The 18,690-nt window shown below is 36.6% G+C and overlaps 1 protein-coding gene across 1 annotated transcript in view; it reads right to left on the reverse strand.

Annotated features, from left to right (window-relative positions):
- OSBPL11 (oxysterol binding protein like 11) overlaps positions 1 to 18,690 on the reverse strand; it is a 90,005-nt gene that overhangs the window by 17,328 nt on the left and 53,987 nt on the right. The window contains exons 9-10 of the mRNA XM_043473211.1: positions 12,140 to 12,638; positions 9,186 to 9,372 (exon numbers count right to left, since the gene is read on the reverse strand). Coding sequence (XP_043329146.1) covers positions 9,186 to 9,372; positions 12,140 to 12,638 — 686 coding nt within the window. The remainder of the gene's footprint in view (positions 1 to 9,185; positions 9,373 to 12,139; positions 12,639 to 18,690) is intronic.

Here is an 18,690-nt window from a genome sequence, read left to right on the forward strand (position 1 = left end):
TGAACCAGATCTTAGAGATGAAGGTGTACTAGGGGTTTGGAATCTAAAAGCAGACCAAACATCAAAAATCAAAAGTTAGAAAAAAATAAAAACTTAGGCATAATTATAGCTAATTAGACACAAAGAACACCAACTCTGCTAGATTACAGCATTAGTGGGAACTCTGGGTTATAATTCAAAGCATATGAACTTAAATAACTATGCTGCTAAGGGGTTTTCCCTGATTTTTGTGACATCCATGTTTCTTCTCTGATCCTACCAGCCAACATTGTTTCCTTCCTTGAAAATGTATATCTAACCAAACAGGATATAAAGAGATGGCACTAAACACTTACCTCTTCCATCTTACAATCAGACACACCCAAAACTATATTCTGCAAACTGAGGGGTAATAATCCATTTCTCACTTGATCTTTCTTTTATTGCCACAATCCCTCAAGTTATCATTATCTCTGTCACAAGCCTTTCCACTTAAAACATAACAAGCCCTAGGTCCCTATTTAAGCGTGCTGGGTTACACGGAGTCTTTGCTGCTTACTGCAGTTACTGCAAGATCATCATGACAAGAAATGGGGCAGGAAACAAGAACTGTACATGATAGAGATAGGTCATGCATGCATGCATGCTAAGTCGCTTCAGTTGTGCCCTACTCTGTGCAGCTCTATGGACGTCAGCCTGCCAGGCTCCTCTGTCCAGGGGATTCTCCAAGCAAGAATACTGAAGTGGGTTGCCATGCCCTCCTCCAGGGAAATCTTCCCAACCCAGGGATTGAACCTGTCTCTTATGTCTCCTACATTGGCAGGTGGGTTCTTTACCACTAGCGCCAACTGGGAAGCCCATAGAATACTAGAAAATCACTGGATATATTAACTTGGCTTCATACAGGAAACTTTTATTTAAAGACTGAAAGTCAAAACTTCAGCTTTGGGTTTTATTGATACGTATATAAGAAACACCACATGAAAGATAATTATATTTTATGCAGAACAACTACAGGACACGTTGTCCTATCATGTTATTCAATGCTACTACATGAGAATACTCATCCTTTCCCATCACCATACTTATTATAATAACAGACTTTATTTTTAACTGTCTGTTATACATAAGTTTTTCCTAAAAGCCTTACAAATGCTTTCCAAAGATAGGGTCCTGAATTCTAATACCAGAATGTCTAAGCTTCTTGACATATTGAGTGCCACTGTGAGTTTTCCAAATTTGCGGGCCACAGGACTGGAAACAGTCAGTTTTCATTCCAATCCCAAAGAAGGGCAATGCCAAAGAATGTTCAAACTACAATACAATTGCGCTCATTTCACATGCCAGCAAGATAATGCTCAAAATTCCTCAAGGTAGGCTTCAACAATATGTAAACAGAGAACTTGCAGATGTACAAGTTGGATTTAGAAAAGGCAGCAGGACCAGAAATTAAATTGCCAACATCCTTTAGATCATAGAAAAAGCAAGGGAATTAAAAAAAAACCATCTGCTTCATTTGACTACACTAAAGCCTCTGACAGCATGGATCACAACAAACTGTGGAAAATTCTGAAAGAGATTCAAATACCAGACCACCTTACCTGTCTCCTGAGAAACTTGTATGCAGGACAAGAAGCAACAGTTAGAACTGGACATGGAACAATAGACTGGTTCCAAATTGAGAAAGGAGAATGTCAAGGTCGTATACTGTCACCTTGCTTATGTAACTTATATGCAGAGTACATCATGTGAAATCCCAGGCTGGATGACTCACAAGCTGGAATCAAGGTGGCTGGGAGAAATATCAACAACCTTAGATATGCAGGTGATACCACTCTAATGGTAGAAAGCAAAGAGGAACTAAAGAGCCTCTTGATGAGGGTGAAAGAATGAAATGAAAAAATTGGCTTAAAACTCAACATTTAAATAGCTAAGATCATGGCATATGGTCCCAAAACTTCATGGCAAACAGATGGGGAAAAGTGGAAACAGTGACAGATTTTATTTTCTTGGGCTCCAAAATCACTGTGGACTGTGACTGCAGCCATGAAATTAAAAGATGCTCACTCCTTGGAAGAAAAGCTATGATAACCTAGACAGTGTATTAAAAAGCAGAGACCTCACTTTGATGACAAAGGTCCATATATGGACTGTGGAAGTGTAGTCAAAGCTATGGTTTTTCTGTAGTCATGTACGGACATGAGAGTTGGACCATAAAGAAGACTGAGTACTGAAGAATTGATGCTTTCAAACTGTGAGGCTGGAGAAGACTCTTTAGAATCCCCTGGACAGCAAGGAGATCAAAGAAGTCAATCCTAACAGAAACCAACCCTGAGTATTCACTGGAAGGACTGATGCTGAAGCTGAAGTTCCAATACTTTGGCCACCTGATGTGAAAAGCCAACTTGTTGGAAAAGACCCTGGTGCTGGGAAAGACTGAGGGCAAGAGGAGAAGGGTACAGAGGATGAGATAGTTAGATGGCATCACCAACTCAATGGACAAGTTTGAGGAAACCCTGGGAGACAGAGAAGGACAGGAAAGCCTGGTGTGCTACAGTTCATGGGGCCACAAAGAGCCAGACACAACTTAGCAACTGAAAAACAAAAGCTTCTTGAAGGCAAGAGTTTTTTATCTTTTCTATATCTTCAGTGTGCCACTGAGCAGTTAGCTGACACAATCTTAATGACATTATACCACTACATATATTTAAAAATGGAAAATAGGATCAGGATATGGACAAGGGCATGAGGAACAGTTAACTAGGCCTGCTTGGCTTCATCAGAGATAGCTGTGGAAAATGAGGAAGTAAGGAAAGGCAAGTGGAAGACAATATATTTATACCAAATGCAGATAGCAGATAATGTGTCTGCTTGATTGCAGAGAGCAGTAAAAAACTAGGCTATGTCTGAGGAGGGAAGCATGGCTAATACAAAAGAGAGCCTAAGTTAAAATATTCTGTAAAATCAAAGAAGAAAAGATATCAAAATAGAGAAACCTGTTTTTAATATTAATCTTTTAAATGAGAAATTAAGTGAAATCATTGGTTTTAAGGGAAATCACAGTGGAAAAAAATGAGGAAACTCTAGAGTCAACCAAAAGTATACTTCTAGGTAACAAAAAGACCCAATGCTTATGGCCTTGTGGACCCATTAAAAGGTATGAAAGGAGAAGAGAAGCCAACTTAAGTAAAAAATTAAAAGAAATAAGATGGCAAATAAATGACTGATCATTAACAAACCAAGGATATTTACCTAAAATTATTAGAAATCTTTAAAAAGTCAAAGTATGAACACCAGGTATCAAAAGCCAGTAAGGCTTTTGAAATTCTTGGTTTTGGATACTCCGTCCCTCTTAGGAACCCAGATGTCAAGATAAGAGAAGCTCTAGTAATGTGGAAAGGCCACATGCAGTCCCCCTGAATTACAGCCCCAGCTGAGGCCCTGGTCAACAGCCAGCTCTCCTGCTTCCCATGTGACTGAGCTGCTTTCGATACTCAGCTGGTTCAAGCCTGTAGGTAACTGAAGCCACAATCAAGACCCAACTACAACCACATGAAAGATGCCATGTGAGAATCACCTAACTGAGCACAGCCAACCCGCAGAACTGTAAAGATAATAATAAATCGCTGTTTAAGCACTAAATTTTAGAGAGGTTTATTACAAGCGATAGATAACTAGGCCATCATCCAAAGTTATCTTAGATATACTGGCTTCCCCTGTACCAGTCAGTTACTCCTTGAAGTCTGTCCATTCTGAATGCCTAACTGGTCTCCCAACTTCTAATGTCCCCTCACACACCCCTAATCTAATCTTTATCTGCCACCAAATTGATCTTTATTGATGGGAAGCATATCACTTCCAGATACAACATTGCTCATATTGGATTCTTAACAAAAAATGTATAACCTGAACCTAAAATAAAAAACAAACCCAAATTAAAGAAAGGCATTTTATAAAACCGGCCTGTATTGTTCAAAAATGTCAATGTCATAAGTGACAAAGAAAGGCTGAAGAAATATTGCCAATTAAGTGAGACTAAAGGGATGTAACAAGAAAATGTAATGCATGATCCTGGGTCAGGAGAGAATACATCGCTAATTATCAGGCCAATTAAAAAAAATTTAATACAGATTATACATTAGATAATGGTATTGTATCAATTTACATTTCCTGAATTTGACAACATTCATAGTTATGTTGGTTTCCCTGGTGGTTAGACAGTAAAGAATCTGCCTGCGATGCAGGACACCCAGGTTCAATCCCTGGGTTGTGAAGATCCCCTGGAGAAGGGAATGGCTACCCAGTCCAGTATTCTTGCCTGGAGAATATCATGGCACAGTGATTATGTAAGAGCATTTTCCTGTTCTTGGGAAACTCTGGCTAAAATACATGGGGTAAAGTGTCATGATGTTTTTCACTCTCAAATGTTTCAGGAATAATAATAATAATAAAACAACAATGACAATAAAGTATGTGTGTATAAATATACAGAGATTTTGACAAGGCTGTTGTAACAAAATGTTACCAACTGGAAATGTAGGCAAAGGGGACATGAGAATTTTTATAAGTCTTTTGTGGGTTTGAAGTGATTACAAAAGAAAAGATAAAAATAAGTAAAATAAACAAAATGTATCATTAAATGTTTGAAAGTTTCATTGGCTCCCACTGCCTTCAGAACAAATATTGAATTTGTCAACAAAAATATCACTAAAGATAATATGATAGGAATTTTAAATCATAAAAGGAAGCTTGAATGTGCCCTATCTTTTAAAGTCCCTCTAACTTTTTTTTTTTTTTTTTTTTTCCCCTCTAACTTTTAAAATAGATTTTGTATCAACAAAATTGTGGCTACAAAGTAGTTAAATAAATGAAACTATTTTTTGTGTAGAAGGTCTATGAAAACTACATATAGAGAAAAAAGGAACTATAAAATTGGCCACCTTTCCTCCCACTTGCCAACCTGAATGTCAATCCCGTAGATTTGCTCTCTGGAGCTGCCCTTGGAGATTCAGCCATTGGTGGGCGTCAGGTTTGTCAGCACATCTCTGCTTTGCGTGTTTACTGCCTGCTCCTAGCAGGGAATACTGAGTGAGACAGACAACAGCTGAGTTTTTAAAAATGCAGATACAGGAAGTCAAAGGACATGATTATGGGCTTCATCAGGAAGCGTGGGTATTGCTGAGTGTTAGAGTTCACAGAGCAGAGAAGCCTTATGATAAATAATTATTTCAAAAGAAGTCCACAGTCATTATCTACTCATTATAGACATGGGAGAACTCACCCTGGAGAAAAACCTTTATTAGTCATTCATATGTTAAATGGCACAAGAGAAAACGAAAAAGAGGAAAATTATATGAATACAAATGCTATGAAGCAACTCTCTATAATCATTCACTCCTTAAACCACACAAAAGAGTCCATACCAAAACCCTGTATGAATGCGATCTGTGTGGGAAAGTCTTTCATCACTACTTGACTCAGGTAATACAAGATAATTTACACTGGAGAAGGACCCTACAAATGTAGTAATTGTAGTAAATGGCCAGTAAATGTAGAGTTTAGCCAAAGCTCTACCTTAACTGACATCAAAGAACTCTTAGGAGGAAATGCTATTTTTGAAATCAGTGTAGGAGACCCTTTAGCTGGAGCTCTGGCCTCAATGTACAGAAGACAACCCATATTGGGGAGTGATCCTGCATACATAACGAATGGGAAGAAGTCTTTAACAGGAGACTCTTGAGTACCAGAGAATTCATAGAGCAGATACAAGTTCAATTAAATGAATGTGGGAAATTCTTTATTCATTGAGCAACACTTGTAAAACGTGAGAATTCACTGAAGAACAACAGTTCGAATAATATGAATAAAAGAAAGTTTTCAATAACTATCTATTAAAAACCTTATAATATTAAATATCTCTCCCTGGAGGAATTCTATGCATACAGTCAATGTGTAGGTGTAACTCTCAATTTATTAAACATGAAAAGAGTGCACAACAGCTGTTTTTAAACTTCTGAAAGGTTATCCTAGAGGAAAAAGGGAGTATCAATTGTACAAAGCTCCAAAAATATCAAGTCCGAGGACTCATATAGAAGTTAACCAGTAGCAGATCAAAACATCATTGGGAAAAGCTATATAATCTGACAGGGTGGGCAAAACTGTATCTTTAAGAAGAAAGAAACTCACACTTACTATATTTCTCTCACATTATATACAAAAATAAACTCAAAATGACTTAAAGACCTAAAGCCATAAAACTTCTAGAGAAGAACATAGGAGAAACACTTTTTAACATAACTTGTAGCAATATTTTCTTGGATTAGTACAAGAAACAGAAGCAAAAATAAATGAATGGGAACTAATTAAATTTAAAAGCTTTTGCACAACAAATGAAACCATCAACAAAATGAAAAGAAAAACTATGGAATGTGAGAAAATATCTGAAAGTGATTTGATCAATAAGGGGTTGACACCACAACACTGTATAGCAATTAGCCTCCAATAAAAAAGGAGGGGGGGTTAACATCCAAAATACACAAACACCTCATACAACTCAGTATCAAAAAAAGCCAAACAACCCAACCAAAAAATGGGCAAAACACCTAAATAGACAGTTTTCCAAAGATGGCATATAGATGGCTAATATGAACATGAAAAGATGCTCAATACTGCTAACCATTAGAGAAATGCAAATCAAAAAACAGTAAGATATTACCTCACCCTTGTCAGAATCACTATCATATCAGAAAGTCTCCAAGTATCCAAAGAAACACAAACAAAAAAACCCCAGAAGAATACCTAAGTGAAGTGGAGACAGGCAATCTACTGAAAAAAGAATTCAAAGTAAGGACAGTAAAGATGACCCAAGACCTCAGAAAAAGAAGAGAGGCACAGACTAAGAAGACAGAAGAAATGTTTAACAAAGAACTGGAAGATATAAAGGACTAACAGAGTTGAACACCACAGTAACTGAAATGAAAAATACACTAGAAGGACTCAATAGCAGAACAAATGAGGCAGAAGCACAGATAAGTGAGCTGGAAGACAGAGTAGTGGAAATCACTGCTGCAGAACAGAATAAAGATAAAATAATGAAAAGAAATGAAGGCAGTTTAAGAGACCTCTGGACAACATTACATGCACCAACATTCACATAATAGAGGTCCCAGAAGGAGAAGGGTCCCAGAAGAGAACAGGGCTTCCCTGGTGGTTCAGACAGTAAAGAATCTGCCTGCAATACAGGAGACCTGGGTTCGATCCCTGGGTTGGGAAGATTCCCTGGAGGAGGGCATGGCAATCCACTCCAGTATTCTTGCCTGGAGAATCCCTGGGGACAGAGGAGCCTGGTGGGGTCACAAAGAGTCGGACACAACAGGGACTAAACACAGCACAACACAGAAGGAGAAGAGAGAGAAAAGGCCTGAGAAAATACTTGAAGAGATTACAGTTGAATACTTCCCTAATGTGGGAAAGGAAATAGCCACCCAAGTCCAGGAAGCAGAGAGAGTCCCATACAGGATAAACCCAAGGAGGAACACACTGAGATACATATTAATCAAACTGACAAAAATTAAAGACAAAGAGAAAATATGAAAAGCAACAAGAGAAAAGCAACAAATAACATTCAAGGGAATCTCAATATGTTTATCAGCAAATTTTTTCCAGTAGAAGCTCTGCAAGCCAGGATATATTGTACCTCTGCAGGCACAATACATTAAAGTGATGAGAAGGAAAAACCTACAGCCAAGAAAACTCTACCTAGCAAGGCTCTTGTTCAGAGCTTTACAGAAAAGCAAAGGCTAAGAGTATTCAGCACCACCAAATCAGCTTTACAATAATTGCTGAAGGAACTTCTCTAGGCAGAAAAGAAAAGGCTACAACTAGAAACAAACAAAAAAAATTATGAATGGGAAAGTGAAAGTGAAAGTCACTCAGTCGTGTCCAACTCTTTGCGACCCCATGGACTATACAGACCACGGGCTTCTCCAGGCCAGAATACTGGAGTGGGTAGCCGTCCCCTTCTCCATGGGATCTTCCCAACCCAGGGATCGAACCCAGGTCTCCCACATTGCAGGTGGATTCTTTACTAGCTGAGCCACCAGGGAAGTTATGAAGGGGAAAGCTCACCAGTAAACATACAGGAAAGGCAGGAAATCATCCACAAAATGTGAACCACAATAATACCTTCTCTGAGGATAAAGGACAACTATTCTGATAATCTCCAGTGGTTCTGTTTGAGTGATTTTTTTTTTTTCTTTTTAATTCTGTGCTTCAGTATTTTGAAATTTGTATTTTTTAAGGCCCATTCAATGCCTGGGAATCAATAAATCTTTCCACTTCTAAGACTGTTCAGTCCCAGCTGTCTGGTGAAGAAGTAAAACAGCTAATACACACTGAAAATTTACACATGACCGAAGCTAGTGCATTCTGGTATATCCATGTAAGAAAATTTTTTGCAATAATAAAGTCAAATTTTCATTCCTTACAATCCAACAATTCCACTCCTAGATATCTATCAAACATAAATTCATGCATTCACTAATGTTCTATTTGAAATGGCCCAAAATCATCTTACATACTTTTATATATTATTGTTCAATACAAACTGTAGAAAAAGAAAACTATCTGTACTTCAGAATAATCAGAATAGACATCAAAAGCTAAAACAAAGAATATTCTTTTGAGGATCCTGTTAGAAAACTTGTCTTCATGAAGTTGGATGATCTGGACGAGTGCTAAAGAGACCAACAAGCCATTAAAGGAGTATAATAACTGGCCCATTCCTAAATGGAATCAGAACAAAGCCATTATTCAGTATTGGTGCTTGAAGATATTGACTTCCATCATTGTGCTTCTTGAATTATTCTTTATAGATTAGTAGATATATTTTCTTCCTAATTTGTAGCAATATTACCTCTACTGAAGTCTCGGTCCAAGTCTGAATCCCTTTAAAAGCAGAAATTGGACCAGAAGCAACATACCATTTGTTAGGAGTTCTAGTTTATTAGAGTAGATAGATCTGTTACTATTTTTAAAATCAGATCATAATTTTCAGAATTCCTTCAAAGATGAAATATATTAAAAAAAAAAAAAACATGAATAGAAATCCAACCCCATTTCACAAAAAACAAAGAAGAAAATGAATGAGTTATAATACAAGATTAAACTGACAGCCTAAGAGCCAGATATCACTAAAATATTCTTACCGGTGCAGTTTGCCACCATAAAATGGCTTAGTATGAAAAGTGATGCTGGCAGAGTACCCAGTTTTTGCACAGTTGACATTGACTTTGCCACCCAGTTCTACCCAAGGAACAGTTAAAATTGACCGGGCATATGCACAAGGCAGAGAAAACGTATACTCTTCTCCGTGCTCCAGCAGACTGAGGATACCTGAATGTGAAAACATGAAGGTGGATAATACGTTTAAAAAGCAACAAAAAAAGATAGCTATGTAAAATCCGTATTAGGATTTTTTTCTGCCTGGTAAAAGAACATCATAATTTTGCTTAATTTTCTTTTCACTTTGCATGAAATTGGCTTCATTTACAATTACATTTGACAACAATTCATGGTAACAGTTAATCAAGGTTACTTTCACTATGACTTTAGCATCCCTTTGGGGTTCAAGGAACAAAATTCCCTCTAATGCTCCTAAAAATAAAATAAAACTTCAAGTCAGAATTTAAGTCCATGCTAGACTGTATCATCATAAGACCTGATCTTTAGCTAGTATTAATAACTTTCAAAGTAGCTTTTAGAATAACTAAATATCTAACATAACACAGACCTTAATCTCAAACGACATGGGGGGAGTTCTTCATTCTATTCTATGCATATTAAGATAGAAAAAAGTTATTTTATGATATAAACTAATGTCATCATAATAATTTTGCTTGCCAAATTCTGAAATATTTAAGGCAAAGCTACAAGAGTTAGAAATGGCAGTTTTCAAACAATATTCTAATGGGGCTTGTTCTATATTAAATGATAGTATATTAAAAGATGACTTTAAAAAACATATAAAGAGAGCTACAGGCAAAAAAAGGGAATTACATTAATGAATAATCAATCTATCACAGATGATTAAGAGACACTGAGGAGACTTGAGCTAATTACATTACTAACCTAAGCTCATTACCTAGTTCACCATCAAAATAAACACCAAACTGGATATGTACTGCTAGTTTGAACTCTGAGGGTATCTCTCTCTTAATAAATGCTCATGAAGTACTGTGTTCTTAATGTTCACAAAAAAGGGCAAAAATTATATTTTCATACAGTCAAAATTTTAGGACACACAAATAGACTGAGTTCTAAAGCAGTCTACATAAAGCAACAGCAACTACTTTTTGTATTGTTCTTAGTAGTTTTTGCACAGGGCAATAATAAATTGAGCCATAGGAAAAGAAACATGGTTTTGTATATATTTATATATAATGGGAGCTATCAGAGACATACTATAACATACTTGGTTATTCAAGTATTTGACAATAACTGGATTAATTCTAAGTTGGAAAGGATATCATGTTCTTTTCTAAAAACATTTGGCCTTACAAACTGGATTCAGGATCTTTTATTTCTAGGAATATAGTTAGCAAGAGTTAACATTCATTATGGAATTTAAGCTCCAAGAAATATGTAATTAGTGAATAGGAAAATAAGACTAGCTAGGATAACTGAAATTCAAAGAATTCTAAAATCTCATTTATCTAATAATTAAACACATTTTCCTCCTACTTTAAAGAAAATCAGAGCTACTAACAGGAGCAAAATAAACTGTCAGAAGTTCCATTCTCTGATTTAATTTACCTTCTGTTGAGGGTGCCAAAGGTAATTTAATTTTAAAAAGGCAAATCTATGAATATATAACCAGCACTTAAATAATAATAAAAAAAATATCATACCACCTTCTCATTTAACATGTGGTTAAGATATTAATGCTTTTCCTCATTTCTTGAGGTATTTCCTTTCTTAGAGTGGGAGAAGCTACGAGATACTTTCTGTCTCATGAACTGGTAAGAGTAACTGCCCTTGGGGAGAGTGTGTCAAAGAATGAGGGTCTAAATCTGACTATGCCTTAATTTCTATGATTCTGGACACATTCCATCACTACCAGACTTCAGGTTTTTCATCTCTAAAACAAGTAAACTGCTTTGTGAAGAGCCTAAGGTTAATGTGATATACCTTATACCTGGAGTGAGCCAACTCTTTTTTTTTTTAAACTAATACAATATCTTACTAGGTTATAAAAAATTTAATTAGTTTGAAATATTACTTGGAAACTGACTCATAGCACAATAGGTGTTAAAGATGAGGAATGCCTGTAAAGGGAATAAAATATTTTCTTCAGGGCTAAAACACCACAGTCTCAAAATATTAGGGTCCCAGGCTTAACTACACCATGCTTACAGTGTCAGCTTATATCACACAAGTGTTCCTCTGACATTAAAATGGCAGAGTTTTTTCCTGCCATTATATTTTCATTAACTCTGAAAAGATTTCTGTGGAGAGTTGTCTGTTGTTGTTAATCTGTTTTTTGTATTCTTAGCCAAAAAACACTGTATTTAATTGTTATAATAATTTGTGCTGGAGTAGATTTAAAGGTTGGCAGTATATTTTAAAATATTTTATGAATATTTCCTATGATATATAAAAGACACAGACACACATTTGCCTAGAAAATATTTCTTGAGTGCTATTTATAAGAAAAACATGTTTTATGTTTTAAAGCATTATCAAAAACTTGAGAAAATATTCACTGCAAAAAAGGAGGACACAACTACATAGAGAGAATCCTAATTTTATAAAACTGAAAGTATGAACATACACACACAGAAAAAATACAAAATACTAGCTAAATTTATCTATCTCTGAATGGAGGGATTAGACATACATTTTCTCCTTGACACTTTTCTAAGTTTACTAAATTTTCTATAATAAAAATAATTTACATTTAAAATCAGGAAAAAAATTGCCAAAAAATTTTTATTTGATAGATTCACCCTCTCCCCTCTACCAACATTCTGAAACATACTAGGAATTAGGGGGAAAAGTAGTACACATACAGTTCAAATTTACAGTTGATATTTATCTAGCTTCCCCCAATTTAAGGTTATGGTTTGATATGAAAAATTGGATAATAATTTTTTCTACTTACCTTCCCCAACCATTGTCACGCCTATTGACATGCCTAAGAATTTGCTCTTAGTCCAGACGTGTGCATTTACACACATCTTCCTCTCTGCACATTCTGCATAAAATCCTGAGACTGGAGGATGATGGGAAACCTGCTCGGCAACAAATCTGACCATGTAACAGTCTGAACCCATCTGGTTCAAAGCCTCCTCTGATGGAGGTGCATGATTTGTGATGGCCTGGGTAGAAGAGCTGTTAATGACACTGGATGCTACCTCGCTTTTGGGCATCCTCCAGGAACAGTGAAACGTTTCTCCAATGATAGGATTGTATGGTTTCTTAGCAATGGCTCCCTTACGGCCTTCGTGAAATGAGGTAAGGTAGTACTCAACAAAACGAATCATCCTGTCCTCAGCTGTAGTTCCATTAGTGATGGCTATAAATAGGTCTGGATGAGACATAAAGTCTGCATACATTTCCAACAAGGAACGCTTCTCTAGGATAAATGTAGGAAGCACCACCTAAAACAACAACAATAACAACAACAAATCAACCAAAGAGGGCAGTACAAAAAAACAGTAATAAATACTTTCAGAGAATTGAGATGATATTATACACATGAAACAAGAATGCTTTTTGAAAAAGAAAATTCAGAAAAAATTAGAACATGATAGGAAAAATTAAAATTTAAGAGAAGGGTTAGAAGATAAAGGTGAGGACCTTCCTGGTCTGGTCCTCTATTCTAAGAGATTTCTGCTTCTTTCAAGTCTGTTTCTTTATTTTGTTCTTTATATTCCTAATTAGAGATCTTCTCAAAGACCTGATACATCTGTAGAGAATGATTCTTATTTCCCAGAAAATATTTCATTCTAGATGGGTATTAAAAGCAGAGTCACAAAAGAAAAGTAATTTGTCTCAGTAAAAAATAAGCCTGCTATACTTTGAGGAAACCAAAATTGAAAAAGACACATGTACCCCAATGTGCATTGCAACACCATTTACAAGAGCTAGGACATGGATGCAACCTAGATGTCTATCAACAGATGAATGGATAAAGAAGTTGTGGTACATATATACAATGGAATATTACTCAGCCATAAAAAGGGGTGCATCTGAGTCAGTTCTAATGAGGCAGACGAACCCGGAGCTTATTATACAGAGTGAAGTAAGTCAGAAAGAGAAAAACACGGTATATTAATGCATATACATGGAATCTAGAAAGATGGTACTGGTGAACCTAGTCACGGGGCAGCAGTGGGCATGCAGACATAAAGAAGAGACTCATGGACACAGAATGGAAGAAGAGGGTGGGACTAATGGAGAGAATAGCATGGAAACATATACACTACCAGTCAGTCAAGGGGAATCTGCTGTGTGACCCAGGGAGCTCAAACCAGGGCTCTGTAACGACCTAGAGGGGTGGGGTGGGGAGGGAGGTGGGAGGGAGGTTCAAGAGGGAGGGAACATTATGTGTACCTACGACTGACTCATGTTAAAGTATGGCAGGAACAAGGGCAATGTTATGAATCAATTATCCTTCAATTAAAAATAAGTTAATTAAAAAATATAAGCATGCTTAAAAGGAAATAGCCTTTCCAAACTGTTAAGGTCAAACAATCAATTCAGGACTTCAAAAGGGTCAACTAAAAAAAACCAACCACTTCAAATTCCTAGATTGGATAAAAGTATCATAAGGGGAAAGACATAAGGGAAGAGAATGGTAATTTACATTTAATTTTAAGCACAAGAAGACTAATTCTAAGAAAAGAGCTTTTGATCCTTAAAGCCATTAAATAGAAGGAAGATTAAACATTTTATTTAAAGCAGAATTGGAGAAGCACTGAAACTGGCTCAACTCTGTGACAAAACAATCTGGCAACATTTTTTCAAGAGCCTGAAGATTTCATATCCATTTAGCTTAGTAATGATTCTTCCAAGAATCTTGTCTTAGGAAGTAATACAAATGAAAGAGGGAAATGTGAAAATAAAATTAAAACAGTCTACGTTTTTAACTCTGTACTGTGTTCAATTGTGTCCAACTCTTTGCAACCCTGTGGAATATAGCCCACCAGACTCTTCTATCTATAGGGATTTCTCCAGGCAAGAATAATGGAATGGGTTTGGAGAAGAAGCTATGCCCTTCTCCAGGAGATCTTCCCAGCCCAGGGATCGAACCCAGGTCTCCCACATTGCAAGCAGATTCTTGACTAGCTGAGCTACAGGGAGGCCCAAGAATACTCTGGGTCTAGTTAAATGACATGATAAAGGGGTACGAAGTAACCCTCTATAAATTAAATGATTGATACTAAGACACTTTCCAATCTAGCCCTCTTTTCCTCCCTAACTCCTACTTGCTTTACCTATCAAGCAAGAGTTAGAAGAATTTTCTTCTGGGGGAATTCGATTAACCCTAGAGGAAAAATCTAAATGATACTAACATCAGGTTCCCCAACAATTCAGATTACTGTGTTGAAAAGCACAGGCTCCACTCACATGTTCAAAACTTAAAATTAGGTTTTTAGTTCCCCTGGTCCCATCACTTCATGGCAAATAGATGGGGAAACAGTGGAAACAATGGCTGATTTTATTTTTCTGGGCTCCAAAATCACTGCAGATGGGGACTGCAGCCATGAAATTAAAAGATGCTTACTCCTTGGAAGGAAAGTTATGACCAACCTAGACAGCATATTAAAAAGCAGAGACATTACTTTGCCAACAAAGGTCCATCTAGTCAAGGCTATGGTTTTTCCGGTGGTCATGTATGGATGTGAGAGTTGGACTATAAAGAAAGCTGAATGTAGAAGAATTGATGCTTTTGAACTGTGGTGTTGGAGAAGACTCTTGAGAGTCCCTTGGACTGCAAGGAGATCCAACCTAAAGGAGATCAGTCCTGGGTGTTCATTGGAGGGACTGATGTTGAAGCTGAAACTCCAATACTTTGGCCACCTGATGTGAAGAGCTAACTCACTTGAAAAGACCCTGATGCTGGGAAAAATTGAGGGCGGGAGGAGAAGGGCACAACAGAGGTTGAGATGGTTGGATGGCATCACTGACTCTATGGACATGGGTTTGGGTAAACTCCGGGAGTTGGTGATGGACAGGGAGGCCTGGCGTGCTGTGGTTCATGGGGTTGCAAAGAGTCAGACACGACTGAGCGACTGAACTGAACTTATACTTAAACATGAGGGGAAATCCAAGAAACACCAGATCTCTAAGAATACCTCTCATAAGAAATATAAAGAAAATATACAGCCAAGATTGTACTCACTATTCACTTTCCTCTAAGTAACACTGTTACGGGATACATATATAGGTGGTAAAACTATAAATGAAAGTAGGGGGATGATTAACACAAAAGACAAGTTAAGTGGTTATATCTAGGAAAAAACAGAAGACTACAACTGGAAAGGGCACTCAGAGAGCTTCCAAGATCTGGCAATGTTCTGTAACTTAATCAGAGGTGGGTACACAGGTATTTATTTTACCAGTGTTTTCTGAACTCTTTCTATGCACTCTAGTCAGTCTTCTGTGTGTACAGTACACTTCACGAAAAAAAAGATATTAACTGAAAAAAAGGGAAATATTGTAAAATTGGATATAAAATATAATTATATAAAGAAAAACTGGAAGGAAATCACAATAAGTAACATCTGTGTTGTTAGGATGGTAGAATTATAGATTTTTTTCCTTTTATTTTTCAAAAACTTTCTTTGAAAAGTTTATACTAAATTCATGACACTATTTTTAAAAGAACAAAATAATGGGAAAAATGGCTATTACTTATTCACAATATGCAAGTAAGGGCCTTCTTTGTGGCTGTAGTCACAATACCTAACAGTGTCTGGAATATAAGGTGGCTCGATAACTCTTTGCTGTCTCAGTGTCACTGTTAGATAGGAGGTGTACGTGACTGCAGTTCAGTTACCAGGTTCTTTAACGTTGTTCAAAAAGTACCATTCTTTTAAACGTATATAAATTCTAAAAGACACAAGTACCTCAATGTTCACTGGGGCACTATTTACAATAGTCAGGACATGGAAGCGACCTACATGTCCATCAACAGATGAATAAAGAAGTTGTGGTACATATACACAATGGAATATTAGCCATAAAAAGGAATGAAATTGAGTCAGCTCTAGTGAGGTGGATGAACCTAGAGCCTATGACACAGAGTGAAGTAAGGAAGACAAAAACAAATATTGAATATTAACTCATATATATAGAACCTAGAAAGATGGTACTGACGAACCTATTTGTAGGGCAGCGATAGAGATACAGACATAGAGAATAGACTTGTGGACACAGAGGGGAAGGAGAGTATGGGATGAATTGAGAAAGTAGCATTGAAACATACACATTTCTGTATGTAAAACAGATAGCAAGTGGGACACAGGGAGCTCAACCCAGTGCTCTGTGACAACTCTGAGAGTTACAATGGGGTGGGAGGTGGAAGGGAAGCCATATACCTATGGCTGATTTATGTTGATGTATGGCAGAAACCAACACAACATTGTAAAGCAGTTATCCTCCGATTAAAAATACATAAATATAAAATTTTAAAAATAAAAAATAAATATTATATGTGTGCTAAGTCACTTCAGTCATGTCCAACTCTTTGCCACCCCATGGACTATAATTTGTGATCAGTTAATGATTTTATATATAAATAAAATATATATTTTTTCAATTAACAATGCACAAATGTGGACAAACTACATTGAATTCATCATCTATGTTAAAAGAGAATGTATCATCTGGATTATTACTACAGCACATTCTTTTCAAATGTTCTAATGCCTCATAAACCCCAACATTGTTCTTATGACTTAAAACCTAAATTTACTAGAAGACAGCAAATACCACAATAACCAAATAAATCTATACCTAATGCTCATTTTAACCAATTTTAAAACTAGTCTTTTCTGAACCACTAATACGAAAATATTTCTAGAATAAAAATGATACCCAGTTGAAATACTAAGATTAGATGAAAGATGAATTGTTAGAATGGCTTTCTTTATCTATTCCTAAAATATCTGCTTCTTAGTAGGTTATTAATTGAATCAACTTACTTACAAACTCTCTTATAATTACTATAAGTCGAAGTAAAGAAATATATTTTTTTATTTTGAAATGCTTCAAAGTGAATGCTAAAGGCAAAATGCTTTTTATTTAAGTTACATTTTCAGGTAAGTAATTCACTGGAATCAAACAACCTTTTAAATTACACTTTTACTACCTCACAGGCATTGAAAACCTCAATTCAAAATATATATCCTGAAGTCAATTTTGAAATTCCACACTAACGCAAAGTAGTGTCAGTAGTGATTCAAAATATGTAATTCCACAGTAGTAAATGTCTAACATACATAAGTTTTGAACCTTATTGGCTTTCTAAATCAATGTCATGGGTTAATTGTTAAAACAAATTAAGGCACACTCATTAGATAAACTGGGAAAGGAGAAGATGGGCCTAAAATTAAAAACTATACATCAGTGCTTCTCAAACTTTAATGCATATGTATGTATTTCCTGAAACGCAGATTCTGTTTCTCTAACTTTGAGATTGGGGCCAAGATTATACATTTCTAACAAGTTCTCAGGTGATGGTGATGATACTGACTTTCAGATTTATTTCTTCTTTCAGTTATAAGGCATAACTGACAAATAAAACCATAAGTTATTTAAAGTGTACATTGTAGTGATTTGATATACACATATATAGTGAAAGGGGGCTTCCCTGGTAGCTCAGCTGGTAAAGAATTCACCTGCAGTGCAGGAGATCCTGGTTTGATTCCTGGGTTAGGAAGTTCCCCTGAAGAAGGGTAGGCTACCCACTCCAGTCATTCTTGGGCTTCCCTGGTGGCTCAGATGGTAAAGAATTTGCCTGCAATGTGGGAGACCTGGGTTCAATCTCTGGTTAGGAAGATCCCTTGGAGGAGGGCACGGCAACCCACTCCAGTATTCTTGCCTGGAGAATCCCCATGGACAGAGGAGCCTTGCAGGCTACAGTCCATGGGGTCGCAGAGAGTCGGACACGACTGAGCATAAGCACAGCACACAGTAAAAGGACTCCCACCATCAAATTAATTCAGGCCACATTTTTAAAGTAGCAAGCCTGCAGACCAGGGGTATGCAAACTATGGCCTTCAGGTCAAATCTGGCTTCCTGTTTGTGTAATATAGTTTTGCTGAAATACATCCATCCAATCCAACATATTGGGCTGGCCAAAGGGTTTGTTCTGTAAGGTATTACCCAGAAAAACCCAAATGAACTTTTTGGTCAACCCAGTATTATCCACAGCTGCTTTTACACTTCACAGGCTGGGTTGAATACTGCTGATCCTTAAACAATATGGGTTTGAAATGCAGGTCAAAATACATGGATTTTTTTTCCAATAAATATACAAAAATATATATGCAGAACATCATGTGCAAGACTTGTATTGAGGTGGATAGTCTACACTTACACAGGCTTAAGAGGAGTAATACATAATATAAAATGAATATGTTAGTTTTCTTACTGTTTCATAACTTTGCTTTCAAAGAACTATATTACCATAACTATCACACC

Source organism: Cervus canadensis, chromosome 7 (genome assembly GCF_019320065.1).
Source record: "Cervus canadensis isolate Bull #8, Minnesota chromosome 7, ASM1932006v1, whole genome shotgun sequence".
NCBI classification, from domain to species: domain Eukaryota; kingdom Metazoa; phylum Chordata; class Mammalia; order Artiodactyla; family Cervidae; genus Cervus; species Cervus canadensis.